The sequence below is a fragment of the Aspergillus aculeatus genome (assembly GCF_001890905.1).
Source record: "Aspergillus aculeatus ATCC 16872 unplaced genomic scaffold ASPACscaffold_18, whole genome shotgun sequence".
Classification (NCBI taxonomy): Eukaryota; Fungi; Ascomycota; class Eurotiomycetes; order Eurotiales; family Aspergillaceae; genus Aspergillus; species Aspergillus aculeatus.
In genome coordinates, this window is record NW_017962993.1 from 610759 (window position 1) to 625443 (window position 14685).

The window sequence follows — 14685 nt, forward strand, 5'->3', positions numbered from 1 at the left end:
AAAGGGTCGTTGTGCATTGCAAAGCTATTATGTAGTTTAAGGGACTGTAACTGAACTGACCTGCTAGATGATATCTAGAAATCCTTCTTCAACATATCCACTGGAGGGAGCACGCCTTCCTTCTCCAGCACCCCTAGCGTCTCCTCCAGTTCCTCCCACGTATCGGCATAGCCCGTCCACCCCAATTTCCTCGCTTTACTCATCGTCCCCACGCAACTCCAGTCCCTCCCCAGCACGAACGTCAAAAAGTCCCAGGTTGCCTTCTCCCACGCCTTCTGGTCGAGGCCATACCGATCGCGCAACTGCCCCCACGCTGCATTGACATCCTCCCGTCGCGCCCACTTCTCCGGATCGACCTGCAGGAACAAGGTGGGCGGACCCTCCGCCCGGACCCCGATCGCCTGCTCATGCTCCGCCAGTGGATGCAAATTCTCCATCCGCACCGTCGTCGCCTCATAGTCCCCGAATCCCGCGGAATCGGGCCCGCCACCGCCGGGAAACATGGGGTTGGGGAGTGTGCAGCCGAACCGCTGGGCCAGCCGCGGCCACAGATTCTGGAAGCTCTCGGTGTCGCCATTCATCACATTGAAGATGTTGTTGCTCGCGTCCGGGGCCGTTGCCGCCCAGAGACAGAACTTGGCGTGCAGGTTCGCCGAGGTCCAGGTGTTGAAGGCGAAGTAGTTCGCCCGGCAGCCCGGGTAGGGCAGCAGGGAGCCCGGGAGCACCTTGCTGACGGCGCAGTACAGTCCCAGCGCGGTGGCCTCATTCATGAAGTTGCCGCGCGCGTACCCCAACACGTCCTCCGGGAGGGTCACCACCCACTCCCAGCCGCCCTGCGCGGCCGCCTCGGTGAGGATGCGCTCCTGCTCGTAGTAGAAGATCGGAGGCCAGGGAATGCCGCTGCTGCTCTCCAGCAGCGGGTCATCCTCCTGCAGCGGCTGCTTACAGTGGCCCAGGTGCACGCCGTAGTGCTTGAAGCCACAGGTCAGGATGAAGCGCTTCAGGTGCTTGATCGCGCCGGTGAGCTCGAGCGCCCGGAGGAAATTACGCAGCATGGTCGCGTTAATGCGCGTGAGCTCCGTGGGGTCGTCGCGCGCTAGGTAGGCGCAGAAGAAGACGTACTCGGCGCGCACCCCCTGCAGGTCCTTGGCCATGTCCTCGGCCGAGCTCTGCAGATCCAGCGTCGCGTGGTGCACTTTCGGGCTCGCATAGCCCGGGTTGCTCCGCGAGAGGGAATATATCTTCTCGTATTGGTCGTCTTTGCAGAGGTGGTGCACGATGGCACTGCCGGTGATTCCTAGGGTTGATGGTCAGTTAGGGTTAGGTTGTCGGGCGGAGCGGAGCGGAGAGGTCATACCGGTGGCTCCGGTAACGAGTGCTGATGGCATTTTTCACATGAGACAATTCTTGTCAATTCTGCAATATCTCAGATGGTGGTTGTGATGAAATGTAATGCAAGGGAGGCTTCTTGTCTACTATGGTTACTTGGTCCAGATACGAGTAATTTTGAATGATTTGGTAATATGACGTGGGAAGACTCTCATTGCCCACAAGGTTTGCTGTTTGCTCCCCCGCAGGGAGTGACATCACCGTTGGCGGACCAACCCCCGCTACAAGCCACAGGCTGGGATTAAAGTGACACTGGAGAGGGTTCGGAGCAAAGAACAGTCAATTGCCAACAGGCTCCTGCAATCCATGGATCGTGCTCATGTCAGTGCCAAGACGACTTGCTGTAGTTATGGTACAGTACATGTGGATCCCGGAGTTTGCTGCGCCCTTCACGCCCTACAGCTTTCCCACCTTCAAGCTTTTGAATCACGCAACCCCTGAACTATTACTAATGTCTCCCGAAAATATGTTTGCGCCTGGAATTCATTTTCCACATCCCGCTTAGAAATCATCCCGAAGTTACAATGCTGAGCCGAATGTTCGAGCACGGCGATACCACCCTCCTGAGGGGCTCCTGGGGAGTATAAAAGGTGTATTCTGCATTTTTGCCAGATGACACATCAAATCTCGCATTCCACTATCAAATACATACAATAGACACTATCATTGATAACCACAAAATGACGAACTGGCCCGATGTTCCCGTCAAGCCTGCCCCGGGCGTCTCCTTCTACACGCCGGCGCAGACCCCCCCCGCGGGCACGGCGCGCAACCCTCAAAGCAGCGGGAAGCCAATCCCAAAACTCTTCCGGCCCTTGACCATCCGGGGTCAAACCTTCCAGAACCGACTAGGAGTGAGTATCTTTCCCTCAATCGTAGAGCTTTTAAACATCTCATACGGAAACCAAGCTAACCCCCCCCGCGCAGCTGGCACCCATGTGCCAATACAGCGCCGACGACGGCCACATGACCCCGTGGCACACGACGCACTACGGAGGGATCGCGCAGCGCGGCCCGGGGATGATGATCATCGAGGCCACGGGGGTCGTCCCGGAGGGCCGGATTACGCCCCAGTGCGTCGGCCTGTGGAAGGACTCGCAAATCGAGCCGATTCGGCAGGTGATCGAGTTCGCGCACAGCCAGGGTCAGAAGATCGGCATCCAGCTGGCGCACGCCGGCCGCAAGGCGTCGACGTTGCCCCCCTGGCTGGGCGTCGGGGTGGCCACCAAAGCCGTCGGCGGCTGGACGGACAACGTCAAGGCCCCCAGCGCGATCCCCTTCTCGGCTGATGATATTGTGCCCCAGGCGATGACGTTGACCGAAATCGAGGAGCTGAAGATGGCCTGGGTGGCGGCCACCAAGCGCGCCCTGGCCGCCGGCGCCGACTTCATCGAGATCCACGCCGCCCACGGCTACCTGCTTTCGAGCTTCCTCAGCCCCGCCTCGAACCAGCGCACCGATCGCTATGGTGGCAGCTGGGAGAATCGCATCCGTCTGCCGCTGGAGATCGCGCAGCTCACGCGCGAGACAGTGGGTGCTGATGTCCCGGTTTTCCTGCGGGTATCGGCGACCGATTGGGATGAGAGCGAGGCCGGGTGGAAGGGGGACGATACCGTCCGCTTCGCGGAGGCGCTGGCGGCGCAAGGCGCCGTGGATCTGATCGACATCAGCAGCGGGGGCATTTCGAGCGCCCAGAAGATCAAGGGAGGCCCTGGATTCCAGGTCCCCTTCGCGGCGGCGGTTAAGAAGGCGGTTGGCGATCGGCTGCTCGTCGCGGCGGTCGGGATGATCAACAACGGGGTTTTGGCGGAGAAGATCCTGAACGAGGATAATTTGGACGTCATCCTTGTTGGGCGAGCGTTCCAGCGCGACACCGGCCTGGCGTGGCACTTTGCCAAGGACTTGGACGTGGAGATCGCCATGGCCGCGCAGATCCGCTGGGGGTTCACGAGCTTCCGCAATGCGTCGGAATACATCCAGCCTAACTCGATGAAGGCGTCGGTTTTCGATTAAGCTGGTACGTGGCCAGTGGATGGATTGATGTTGCGGAGTGTGTGTATTATAGACCGTGATAGACTATAGAGGTTCTGATTTCGGTTTGAATACATGTTTGATCCTGAATATATCGACCACAGAGTCTGTAACTTTCATTCTAGGGTTTGACCTGCATGCGCAATTCCTTGTCATATACTCGGCTTGAACGATGCAATCTTCTTTTTCTTTTTCTCTCTTGTCATTTATGCGCTTTTGCTTTTCTTTCCCTTTTTTATTGTTGTCACAAAACTTATGTAATCGCGATGCCGCTAAAAAACCCAAGATGGGGCCTAGTTTTTGATCTCTCACCATGTGTCTGGTGTTTTACGCCTCTGCTGCATTCTCTCGGTCCAAACATGCTACTGATCAATGAAAGGAAAATCAGGGAGGCTCCCATAGCTGGAAATGACAGGCTAGCTCATGTTGCTCTAAACTAACCCTCCACCTGACCTTTAATAGACACACACACCCCAATCCTACCGCCGCAGATAGAAATGGAAATCTCCGCCCTCGACCGCCTTCCCCTCCATAATCCCGGCAACCAGATTCTCATCCACGTACCGGAAGTGATCAAACACGGGGCGGTCGTCGTAGATCATCACCGTCGACAGAACCCCGCGATACACCATCTCTCGCAACTACCATCGGAAACTCCAATATCAGCATGGGACTTTCTGATTTAAATCCAAGGGGGAATCAGAAACATACAGTAGCCCGCCCCCATTGCCCCCAGCTGGCTCTCTGGCCGTCCTGGGACACAATCACGGGGTCCACGTCATCCACCGAATAAAACTCCTTGCCCACCCACTGGATCTCCTCCAACGTGGGCCCCGTGGGGTGGCCGGTGTTGACGAACCCTCCGATCCAGCTGCCAAGAAGTTGCGAGGGTTTGATGGGTGGGAGCTGGTCGAAGAGATCGCTGGCTGTCTGCGGGGAGATTTTGCCTTTGGTTTGCGTGAGGGCGAGGTACTTTTCGGATGCGCTGTGGAAGCATTGTGATTGTGTCAGTGTTGGATTCCAGGGAGCATATAGACGCAGCAGCGGGGCCAAAGAAAGGGGGTGTATCTTACGAGGACATGTTGTGGGTGACTGTTCGTTACTGTGGCTTGCTTGACGGACACTGGGTTACGGCACCGTCTGGGTGTAGGATTTGGGCAATATATATACCGCCTGTGTGAATTACATGATACCAAAACAAGTGTGATTTCAAAGCTTTGGGGGTTCTCTTGGAAACGCTTGATGAGGAAACTCGGGCTTCTAGGTATGGCGGGTATGGAGCTCTTTTAGGAAATGTTTGGCAAAGCCCGGTCGGTTCACGCCCTACAGTGCGCCCTACGAGGGAACGGATCTAGCGGCCAAACTCTGTAAACGATCTTTACCGTAAATCTGTAAAGTGTATCAGCGCCTAGGATAATGCAAGAGCTTCAGTGAAGGACTTATATATAAGCTCTATTAGATGAGATATCAAAACAGCAAGAATTCACGTTTAAATGGGATTTCTTACAACTTATAACTCTCAGATTCTGCTAAAAGGACATTTATACTGGCAATTTGGGGAATCAAACAGGAATGTCAAAGCCTGTATTATCTTATCAACATTTGATTTCAACTACACATGGCTTTTACTATATTTCTGCGCCGTAGAGAGGGACGCACTGTGGATATCGGAATTAGCACCAAATCCCTCCACCGCCTCTCTTCGCGCAAAGTCGGAAGTACGTGGTGGATCAATTCCCGGAATTAAGGTCAGTCCTAGGTGGGGAAAGCCCGTGTGGTAATTCCGGTACGGGATTGGCTGTGAAACCCCTATCATTGGCTCTTCTTTTTTTTGTAACTACTCGGTAGCTGAGAAGTGGCGAAAAACGATGTCTGTGGGCACCAGGTACTAACTGAAGTATACATGCTGTAGTAGTATACAGCCAGGATTTTCAGGATCAAACGCGCCGAGAATTTGAAAAGTCGTTGAGGACTACTGAGTATTCCACTGCAGGTTATTTAATTACTGTATTCTCGAAATTGAATAAAATAAGCACAGTGATAACAAGCCTCGGATAAACAGTGTTTCCAGTCTCCAGTTGGCCTAGGAGCATACAGTACTGTAGTTACTTTCGAGCTGCATGCATGCAGTGATGCCTTCTAATCCAAGGCCAGTGCACAGTGCCGCCACAGAAAGACACTCTTCCAGGAAAGAAGCCCCCATCATGGCGCAAAATCAACCTGGTATTTTTGCACAAAGGCTGATTCCTACAGTCCATCATCAGAACAGTCGCATTCACGTCATCCGCGCCTGTGAACCTTGTCGGTGTCGGAAAATCACGTGTGACGGGGGGCGACTCCTGCCAAAAATGTGAACAGCATCACCTGGCCCATCACAAGCTGCACCAGGAGCTACACATTAGCATTGGGGTCTCCAACCAGACCACGCGATTATACCAATTCTACGGTACGAGATTCTGCGTAAGCCAGTGTGGACTGGGGTAGATGGTGCTCATGGGACATCCGCAACCCCCCCCCCCTTCCCCAAAGTGCTCCTGATAATTGACGTATCACCGCGGAAAGACCGACGAGAAGAATGGTTGCAGAGCAGAATCCTGGACCAAGGGGCCGCTTCTTAACTCCATATTCTTTTATCTCCTAGTATTAGTAGTAAAGAGTGCTAGTGCTATTAATACGCTTAGTTGTCCAGATTATGTACCGTACAGGAAAGGTATGCTGTAGGTGATTTGGTTTCAACTCCAAGATTCATCTCCGGAGTTTCCATGCAGTCGTATCCAATCCAGTCACGTTTTGACCAAAACGGTAGATTAGATGCCATGCTTGTAAAGTAGGCAAGTCTCATGAGAATGCTGCTAATTTTCAGCTTATAGAGTCATATATCAGAGTATTCACAGTGCAAGAACCAGAAATCTCCACCCAACCCGATTTGCACGCTCAGAATAGCCTCCCCTTACCCTTGGGATTCCCCTGCACGTCATCATCCACACCATTCCCGAGATCGCCCAAGTGTAAGAACCAATGCATCCCGATCCGAAAAGTTCATCACCGAGTCGAGCCAGCTTGCACATTCCTTGAGTACTACCAGACTCCACAAGATCCGAGAGCCTTTTCTTAAGTCGAGAGCTGGTAGTGGGCGACCGCTGCACAGCAAGCGACAGGTTTCCTCCGTTCCGCTCGGCCTTGAATTCATGTACTCAGGACGACACAGTTTACGGGGTGGGGCCTCCTTAGAGTTCTTTAAGCCCCTAGACACTGACACCTGCTGCTATAATAGCTGCAAAGGAACGCCTCTGCCAGGTTTACCACCTGTTGTAGAGATCCGGTGGAAGCATAGCAGCACGCTCGGCGTGAGAGATCACTAGCTGATTGCGCCGCGAATAATATTCCAGCGTGGCCTTCTGGCCACTCGTGGGAACAGAGGCAATTAACCATCTCAGCAAGGCTGCTAGCCGCTGGAGGTCATCCTGATGATTCTCCTCCCATTCTTGGATCTCGGATGCCACACTTGTCGGCAGACACGGAATAAACCGGCCGTCTTGTATGTAGTAGGCACAAGCCAGTTGAGACGTCTGCGACACCCACATTTGAGGTAGGACCTGCTGCAGATCCACAGGCTCTCGCCTGGCCTTGGTCTTGATCTCCAGTATGGACTGCGTTGGAACGGTTTGGCCTCCTGCGCAGATCCTCAACGCCGAATATGAAGAAATGACCGTAGGGGGACCTAAGATACTCGGGCTGCTCCGCCCCATCGCTGAAACCACGTCGTCATCCGGCGGGACGTATCCGTCGGTCTCATACCGCACCAAACACGACAGTCCCGCAAAGTCATAGGACACGATTCGGTAGTGGCCCGTACTGTCTGGGATTCGACGGCTAGTGGTTGCGTTCTCAAATTCATGGCCGAACCCGCGAAATTCCCGGCGAGGTATGAACTCCCGGGTCCATATCTCTTGGCGACAGAGAAGCATGGTCCTCCCCTGTCGTTCAATTTGAATGGTGAAATCCTCAAGGCGGCTCCTGTTGTGTCTCGGGTTGATGAATGTCAAAAGCTGCCGGATGTTGTTGCGGTCCGTCACAATGTCGACTGCGCTGATGTCGAAGGCGGGACGAGTGAAGTACAAGGCGCGGAAGAGAGGCTCCATCGGGCTGGCCGGGTGACGCGCTGCATTCTGCGCGATGTACAGCAGCCCTGAGTCCTTGGGCACCTTCAACAGTTTCCCTCGTCTCTTGGTTGGCCACCGTGGACTCCACAGATTAGGACTGCCAGGGATAGCAATCGTAGGGTAATCGGATTCAATCCAATTATAGGATGCTAGGTGTTGCACCTGGCTGATAGTTGCTGCGGCCTCACAATCTGGCCGCAGCTCGTTTGTGAACAACGTGGAGATGATAGCGGGTTGCATTGCAGCTTTGTGCTGCTAGTATCGCAGGTATTGGCAGGGAAATCGTCAGATAAGGAGAATGAAGTGAAATATCGACTAACATGGTATGTATAACTAAGGGGCAGACGGAGCATATATAGGGCTGTTCAGATGGTCCGTGGCTGGGCATAGCTTAACTGTCTCAGGGACATTTCCTTAAGCGTTCAGATAAACCCAGTATAGCATCGAATCTCATAAAGAATTCACTTACCCCCGTCCCCACCTTTCCCCCCTAAATGATGCATGCCACCGTTGATTTTGGTCTTCAATATACTCGGCGATGCGCAAACCATGGAGGTAGCCTTGCATGCGGCGCAGCTCCAGACATTAGATCCAGCTTGACGCAGGCACACTGTGCCACAGCAGCGGCTATTGATCTCGAATGACAGGATACGAACGACCGATTTCCAAGCGCCGGAGCCAACTGAAAGTGAGCTCATACTAAGCTAATCAGCATGATGCGCCCACAACTAGTCCTTGCGGAGCCAATCGGCAATATTGAGGTGCTAAGGCGTTCTAGCCTCAACACCCTCGCTGGTTTAGTATGACGCAGTCCTTCGTGTCGAGTAGCTTGCTCTCAAGGCACTTCAAATCTCTGTTTGAGAAAGCATCTGAGCTTGACATTTCAGTTCTACCAACCTATTTGATGCCCGACGGTGTGCCACATTTCTCTCTGGATGCAATGATGTACATACATCATTGGCGCGAGTTGCAATTAGTACAGCGCCACCAGGCAGACGAGCAGGGTTCGTGCCGCACCGCGCTGCGCCACCAACCAACCCCGCCTCCCCCGAAGGCTGCAACTGTACACGAACCAAATTCTCTATCTCTCGCTCAGATGCCTCTTCGCCTCACTTTTATTGTTGGATTCTCACTCGGCCAGCCTTGCGCGATGATCCCCGGACCGGACGGGACATTCTGCACTACCCGTCTTTGGGGGCCCTGCCATAAATCCACCAACTATAGAAAGATATATAGCTCAACTGCCGCGACCGTTCCAGAGATTCCAAGTCCAGATCTCCCACTATAATCCCCCGTGTAGAACTGAGGCCGCTACTATCTCATTAAAGAGTCCTCGTCAGACAGCTCACTTCAAACCGGATTTCGATCATGCCCGAGCCAGACCGAGCCACCCGCCTCATGAACACAGCGTCCAATGTGCCCTCCTCTCCGAGTAAACCCCAGGGCTTCAAAAAGAAGGCTGCCAAAAGATCACGGCCCCAAAAGCCATGGTCCATGTATCCCGCGCTGCACGAACAGGTGCAGGCGCTCCTTGACGACGAGGGTCTGCATTTCATATTCCATACCAACGATGAAGACGTGGGCGTCGTCAGGCACTATGACACCAGGGCCATGGGGCGGTTTGTCTGCCGCAATGCCTTCTGTCAGACCGGAGGGTGGTCCAGCAAGATCATCGCCATCACGGTCCGCTTGTACTCGCCACGCGAGTACAACGCGCGCGTCTATCACCAACACTGTCGGGATTGTGGTTCCATCAGCCGACCCGTCCTCGATGAGTCCTCCTACACAGAACGGATCACGTATCGGCTCAAGAAGTGGAGTGGCATTCGACAGTCGAAGCCGGAGTACTTCCAAGGCCATTCCCGGCGCCCGCACAGTCGCGACTTGTGCGAGGGCTGCAAGGCCGGTCACTGCATAGAAGGGGCACAACGCCAAGATGATGACGATGTGGATGACCTGTGTGCATCGATGGCAGAAATCCTGTAAACTAATCTAGTCATGCGCGGAGGTAGCGGGGTCGAAGTGTGTCGGCCGTGTGGTTTATATTGTTCCCCGTCAGGCTGGCTTGGTGGACTTGCACGTCCCCATGACTAGTGCAGTCCGACAGACAGACGATAGGTTATATGAAGGGATCGACTGTGATTGCGATTTTGCTCTCAGAGAGTGTGATCTAATCGCTTGGGTTGACTGGCATTTTAAATCTCCAATGGCTCTAATGTATACTCTAATCCATTTCGAACAAGCTCGAGCGGTAGACGTTGATTCTCTTGGCAGTAACATTTACACACTAAACAGGTTTATTGCATCAAGATAACTACGATTGGATCTACACGGTCGTTTGGACTCTGTCACAATAAGAATCCTTTTCCCTTTTCAAATGCAGGATAAACTCTACTATGCCATGTCCTTAAACGTCAGGCGCGCGGCACACTGCCACCCACTTGCATGAGAAAGTCAGATCCTATGATCTGAGAGACTGGATCCCTCAATGACACCTACAAAGGCGTCTAGGGTGGAAGCAGAGCGGGTCAATTGTCTGTATGACCCATAGACAGGAAGCCATGGACACGATTTGCCTGTTCGATCCACAGTATCAGGGCAGGACTAATATGAGCTGTCTTGGGCTAGACAGACTACGTGATCGAAACCACCGGCAGGTTGCTGGCGCGTCTGCTTCACTAAATCAGAATCGCCATGTTTGAGCGGGCGAAGCGAGTGGGTTCCAAAAGGAGGAGGCGAGGCATGTCTCTCGACTTCCTACCCATCCCAAGACGAGTGTGTGTAGCATAGTGGGCGTCGTCTGGTGGCAGAAGGATAAGGGCCCTTAGGGCAGGCGACACGTTGCATGAAGTCCGCCCGACCGCCTCATTCTATTTATGAGTGGCGTCTGGCAGGCTGTTGGCGTGAATGTAATGACTCGCATCCCTGCAAGGGAGGGGTGCTCGGACGCCTGGTGGTTGGGAGCCACACTCCCGGTAACCATACACACCATGACACAACAGCTCCGTTTTGACCGAGCAGGTTAATCGCTTTAGTACTTCTCCGTGAGGTGGTGGAAGCAGGTTTGAGGGGCCTCGAGACTAAGTCCACACCCACAACTCAATATAAGAATGATGGGAGGAGAATAGCCAAGACGAAACCTTGATATTGATGCACCGTCGACATCAACTCATTTCGTTTTTCTTCGAAAGAAATCAGTCGAGCCTCCACTGCAAACAATGCCTTCCGCAACCTCAACCGGCCCATCAGCAACATTTGAGGCCCGAGACCTCGATCCGCACGCCATTCTTGCCTTTTTTGCCCGACTAAAGGATCTCACTCCGTCAGATGGATTCAACATGGTTCAGGCGGTGGCTACTGATAGCAGTCAGCTACTGACTAAACTGACATATTATCAAAAGCACGTTTTAGATCTTGAGAAAGTTAATAACGACAAGGAGATAGTCATCCATGGCATGTTCGAGACGTTTTCGAAAGAGAAACAGTCCCACGATAGCACACAGAGACGGGTGAAAGAGCTTGAAACGACGATTGAACAGCTCAAGACGGAGGCGTCAAGACTGAAAGACAGTCTGTCCACCGCTAAGGCGCAGGCTAGAACCCTCGAGGAGGAGAATTCGAAGCTTCAGCGATCGTTGAACGAGACTCGCACAAGGTTGAGCACAATCGAAAGCTTTTCTGCAGGACATATTGAAGGCGATGAAAGTTCTCTGTGAGCGATCCCTGCATCGGTAGTCTCAGCCAGAGTATACTGATCAATCTCACAGGATCGATGGATTCACTGCTCTCTGGGAATTCGCCAAGACAGAGCTGCACCCGCTGCTCAATGTTGATCTCTCCACAGAAGCTATCTCGGTATGTTCCAGAATTCGAATGTCGAGGTAAAGGTTGCTGAAAAATTACTTCAAGAATGATTCACTGTGGGAAAATCTGCGACGCTGCGAGCTGGTTCAGTTTCATCAGATCCCCATCCCCTGTTCCAATACCCAGCCAGCTAAACACATCCGTTTGGTATCTATTCTCGCCCTTCTCGCGCGGGAGATCGACAAATATATATTCCAGCCATGCTATATCATCCCGGAGGAGACGCGCATTCGAGAGGTTCTTTTGGACCTTGCCGTGACAGACAGCGCGAAAGAATCTTTTTGCCGGTCTGTGCTGCAGTCCATCAACACACCAGACCAGGAAAAGAATCTTTCGAAGATGATTCACACCGTGGTCAAAAGCGTACTCTCATACCTGGAGGGGTCAGTCCCAGAAGCTCATCTTGCATCCGTGCGTGCGGCCTTGGAGAGGATTGCGAGCAGGGCAGCTGCCGTCTGGGACCCGATACGTCGCGCGAAGCGCAGATACGAGCTGGACTTCGACCAACCGGGAGCTGAGGAGTGGTGGCTTCCATTCACTGTAAACGAGGCCAAGCAGGCCAAGCCAGAAAGTGGACGGCCGCCCCAGGAGGAACCTGCTCTCACCATCTTTCCGCGCCTTTCAGTCATCGAAAAGGGGACCATCACGACACATACGGTTGTCATCCAGCTGAGCAAATCATCGTCCATCTTGCGCGAGGCTTTGGGTGAAATATCAAAGACACGGCAAATGTCTGGCTTGATCCGACTCAAGGGCAAAAGCTTACTGAGCAGATCCTCCAGCTCCAGTGGTCCAACCCAGCCAAATGGGAGGCTATCGGTGCCAAAAAGGCAGGCGGAAAACCATCACCCCGCAACCTAAGAAACGGCCGCTGTTCCGTGCGAATTATGGGATCAGAGATTGAGAAGAAATATTATGTCGAGGTCCCTCCTGTCTTGTAGAAACAGGCGCATCGCCTTCCTTCTAGAGTAGGAGCAGTGGACATGCAAAGTGGATCCCCTGACACAGCATTTTACGTCTTACTGGATGCGTGTCCCTGTTTCTCTAGGTTGCAGTGCCATCCACTGGCAGTGCGTAGAACAATCCCACTGTGAGAGACTGCATTGCTCGCATCTACTAGAAAGCCTATGAATAATCTTGCCACAAGGGCGCTGCCCAAAGAGCTTTGTTCGTAGCACGAACCTGGCTGTGTAGAGAATTGAATTCATCAGAGTAATTTTTTATCTGCTTCGTTATCCTACAGGGGTCTACCTCTTTTTAAAGGTAGTTCTAATGTTTTGTTGTTCTTCAGTTAGCCTTTACTTACTGGTAATAATACCCTTTTTAATATCTACTTATTACAGCTATATCGGACCCGTTCAATTACAAGGCCCTAGTAAAATAAACTTCAAAAAAGTGGAGACAATTATCTTATGAAAGCCCTAGATTAATAAAAATAGTTTAAAGCTTTTTAAAGACTGTCCCACAATTTATGTCATGGAACCCCAACTTCGAGTCTCTCTGCCAAAATGCTGTGAATTCTATTGGCTACATTGTTTGCATAGGGTACTCGACCACTTCCTCCTCTCTCAACCCTGCCCATGATGGGCAATTGTGCTGATACCAGCTATAGACCACCCGGAGGTTCTCTTAACCACACCATGGAAGGTCCGGCAACTCCACAGCTGCGAACCCTACCACTATCACTCCTGCAGCGCTAGCCCCAACGAACGCTCTCAATGGATCTAGCACTAATTGCGGCAAGTGGTACACCGTGGGTTGCATTTCCGACCAACAACACGGAGACGTCCTGCTGGTAAGTAACATATGACCCATTAGGTAGTGGAAGGCGACACCTGCAGCCTGGTATCCGTGGCCAACTCAGTCTCCCTAATGGATTTCTACTTCCTGAATCCGGAGATCAACGCAGACTGCACCAACCTTGAGCTCGGCGAGGCCTACTGCATTGCTGCTGTCGGCGACATAAGCACTTACTCGGGCTACCCGATAACTACCCCCTGGATCACGGTGGCCACCGCCAGCTTCCCCGCGGTCGACACTTCGATCCCCACAATCACCAGCGACCCGGGCTTTATCTACACACCCACCTACCTCCCCAATGCACCGGGCACCACCACGGCTGCGCATCCTACAGGAACTACGATGACACCACATATAATCTAAATTCATGCAAGTACATCGCTTTCGCATACGGTGTAACCACTGATGATTTACTCGCGTGGGATCCGAGTCTGGACACCAATGTGACCACGTGCGCCCTGCAACCTGGGTACAACGATTGTACGCTTTCAAACGATACCTATCGTGAATGGCCGATCTTTTCTTATCATCTACGACCCTTATCTCTAGATTCGGCTTTGAATCACTTCTGACTCTTTCACACATTAGGAACCGGTGGCGTTGACAGCGATTCATTTTGTTTACCAGTCAACGCCACTGAGACGACCACAGTGTCGAACTGCAATTGCTTCACGGAGATCCTTGGATACATGGCCGGCGGTACGTTTCAAAGGAGAAACAGAGAACCTGAAGGACAAGAAAACTCCTGCAAGCCATTCGGCGTATAATAACCCCAATCTCAGACTACCAATGCGCTGAGATCGAGTCCGACTTCAGCATCTCGGCAAACAAATGAATAACATGTAACCCCTGGCTCGCCGGTGACTGCGACGCGGCGCTGTACACAAATATCACCGGGAACGACCGCCGCTCCGTCTGCATTGGAGTGGATGACTCTGCAACCTCGTCCGCTACCACTACTACTACGACTGCCGCCGCAACCACAGCCACCCCCGCAGCCCCGACCCAAACCGGCGTGGTAGCCGGATGTCAAGAGGTCTTCACCATCGAGTCCGGAGACGACTGCTCGACCATGGAGGCCGAATGTGGCGTCACCCTCGCCCAACTCTATGCATGGAATCCCAGCAGTTCGCTTCCCCCCTAGTCAAGGACCCAAAATAGCAGATACTGACATTGGGGAAAAATGGATTTAGTTGGTCCCATCTGCACGAACCTCTGGCTCGGATACGCATACTGCGTCAAGGGGGCGGCGACAACGGCAACCGCAACGAGTGTCGGCTCCACGCAGACGGGGATCGCCGCGAACTGCGACAGGTATCATACGGTGGTCGGCGGGGATTCATGCGCGGCCATCGAGAGCGCGTACAGCATTACCTTCGCGCAGCTGTATGGGTGGACTCCCGCGATTGGGTCGGGCTGCGAGACCCTGCAGATTGGG

The 14685-nt window shown here is 53.1% G+C and overlaps 7 protein-coding genes across 7 annotated transcripts; 4 read left to right on the plus strand and 3 right to left on the minus strand.

Moving 5' to 3' along the window:
* Positions 1-4: 4 nt before the first annotated feature.
* Positions 5-1388, minus strand: ASPACDRAFT_1883218 (SDR family oxidoreductase; the record flags this gene model as incomplete). The annotated part of the gene is made up of 2 exons (XM_020198322.1): positions 5-1297; positions 1358-1388. The coding sequence occupies 2 exons, from the start codon at positions 1386-1388 to the stop codon at positions 75-77; spliced, it is 1254 nt and encodes a 417-aa protein (XP_020052352.1). The 3' UTR covers positions 5-74.
* A 681-nt stretch (positions 1389-2069) lies between these two features.
* Positions 2070-3459, plus strand: ASPACDRAFT_1859782 (NADH:flavin oxidoreductase/NADH oxidase; the record flags this gene model as incomplete). Its single annotated transcript, XM_020197695.1, has 2 exons — positions 2070-2243; positions 2317-3459. The coding sequence occupies 2 exons, from the start codon at positions 2070-2072 to the stop codon at positions 3400-3402; spliced, it is 1260 nt and encodes a 419-aa protein (XP_020052353.1). The 3' UTR covers positions 3403-3459.
* A 290-nt stretch (positions 3460-3749) lies between these two features.
* Positions 3750-4541, minus strand: ASPACDRAFT_81695 (DUF4334 domain-containing protein). The gene is made up of 3 exons (XM_020205933.1): positions 4494-4541; positions 4132-4405; positions 3750-4061 (listed from the first exon to the last, which is right to left on the minus strand). Exons 1-3 carry the CDS (start codon positions 4499-4501, stop codon positions 3900-3902), a joined length of 444 nt encoding a protein of 147 aa, XP_020052354.1. The 5' UTR covers positions 4502-4541; the 3' UTR covers positions 3750-3899.
* Positions 4542-6719: 2178 nt separating this feature from the next.
* Positions 6720-7823, minus strand: ASPACDRAFT_35391 (uncharacterized protein; the record flags this gene model as incomplete). The annotated part of the gene is made up of 1 exon (XM_020200115.1): positions 6720-7823. The coding sequence occupies one exon, from the start codon at positions 7821-7823 to the stop codon at positions 6720-6722; it is 1104 nt and encodes a 367-aa protein (XP_020052355.1).
* A 1068-nt stretch (positions 7824-8891) lies between these two features.
* On the plus strand, positions 8892-9818 carry ASPACDRAFT_81696 (3CxxC-type zinc finger protein). The gene has a single exon (XM_020205934.1). It carries the CDS (start codon positions 8952-8954, stop codon positions 9567-9569), a length of 618 nt encoding a protein of 205 aa, XP_020052356.1. The 5' UTR covers positions 8892-8951; the 3' UTR covers positions 9570-9818.
* Positions 9819-10610: 792 nt separating this feature from the next.
* ASPACDRAFT_126283 (uncharacterized protein) lies at positions 10611-12656 on the plus strand. The gene is made up of 3 exons (XM_020196906.1): positions 10611-11295; positions 11351-11438; positions 11493-12656. The coding sequence occupies exons 1-3, from the start codon at positions 10802-10804 to the stop codon at positions 12306-12308; spliced, it is 1398 nt and encodes a 465-aa protein (XP_020052357.1). The 5' UTR covers positions 10611-10801; the 3' UTR covers positions 12309-12656.
* A 509-nt stretch (positions 12657-13165) lies between these two features.
* On the plus strand, positions 13166-13610 carry ASPACDRAFT_64009 (uncharacterized protein; the record flags this gene model as incomplete). The annotated part of the gene is made up of 2 exons (XM_020203954.1): positions 13166-13242; positions 13289-13610. 2 exons carry the CDS (start codon positions 13166-13168, stop codon positions 13608-13610), a joined length of 399 nt encoding a protein of 132 aa, XP_020052358.1.
* Between the last annotated feature and the right edge of the window lie 1075 nt (positions 13611-14685).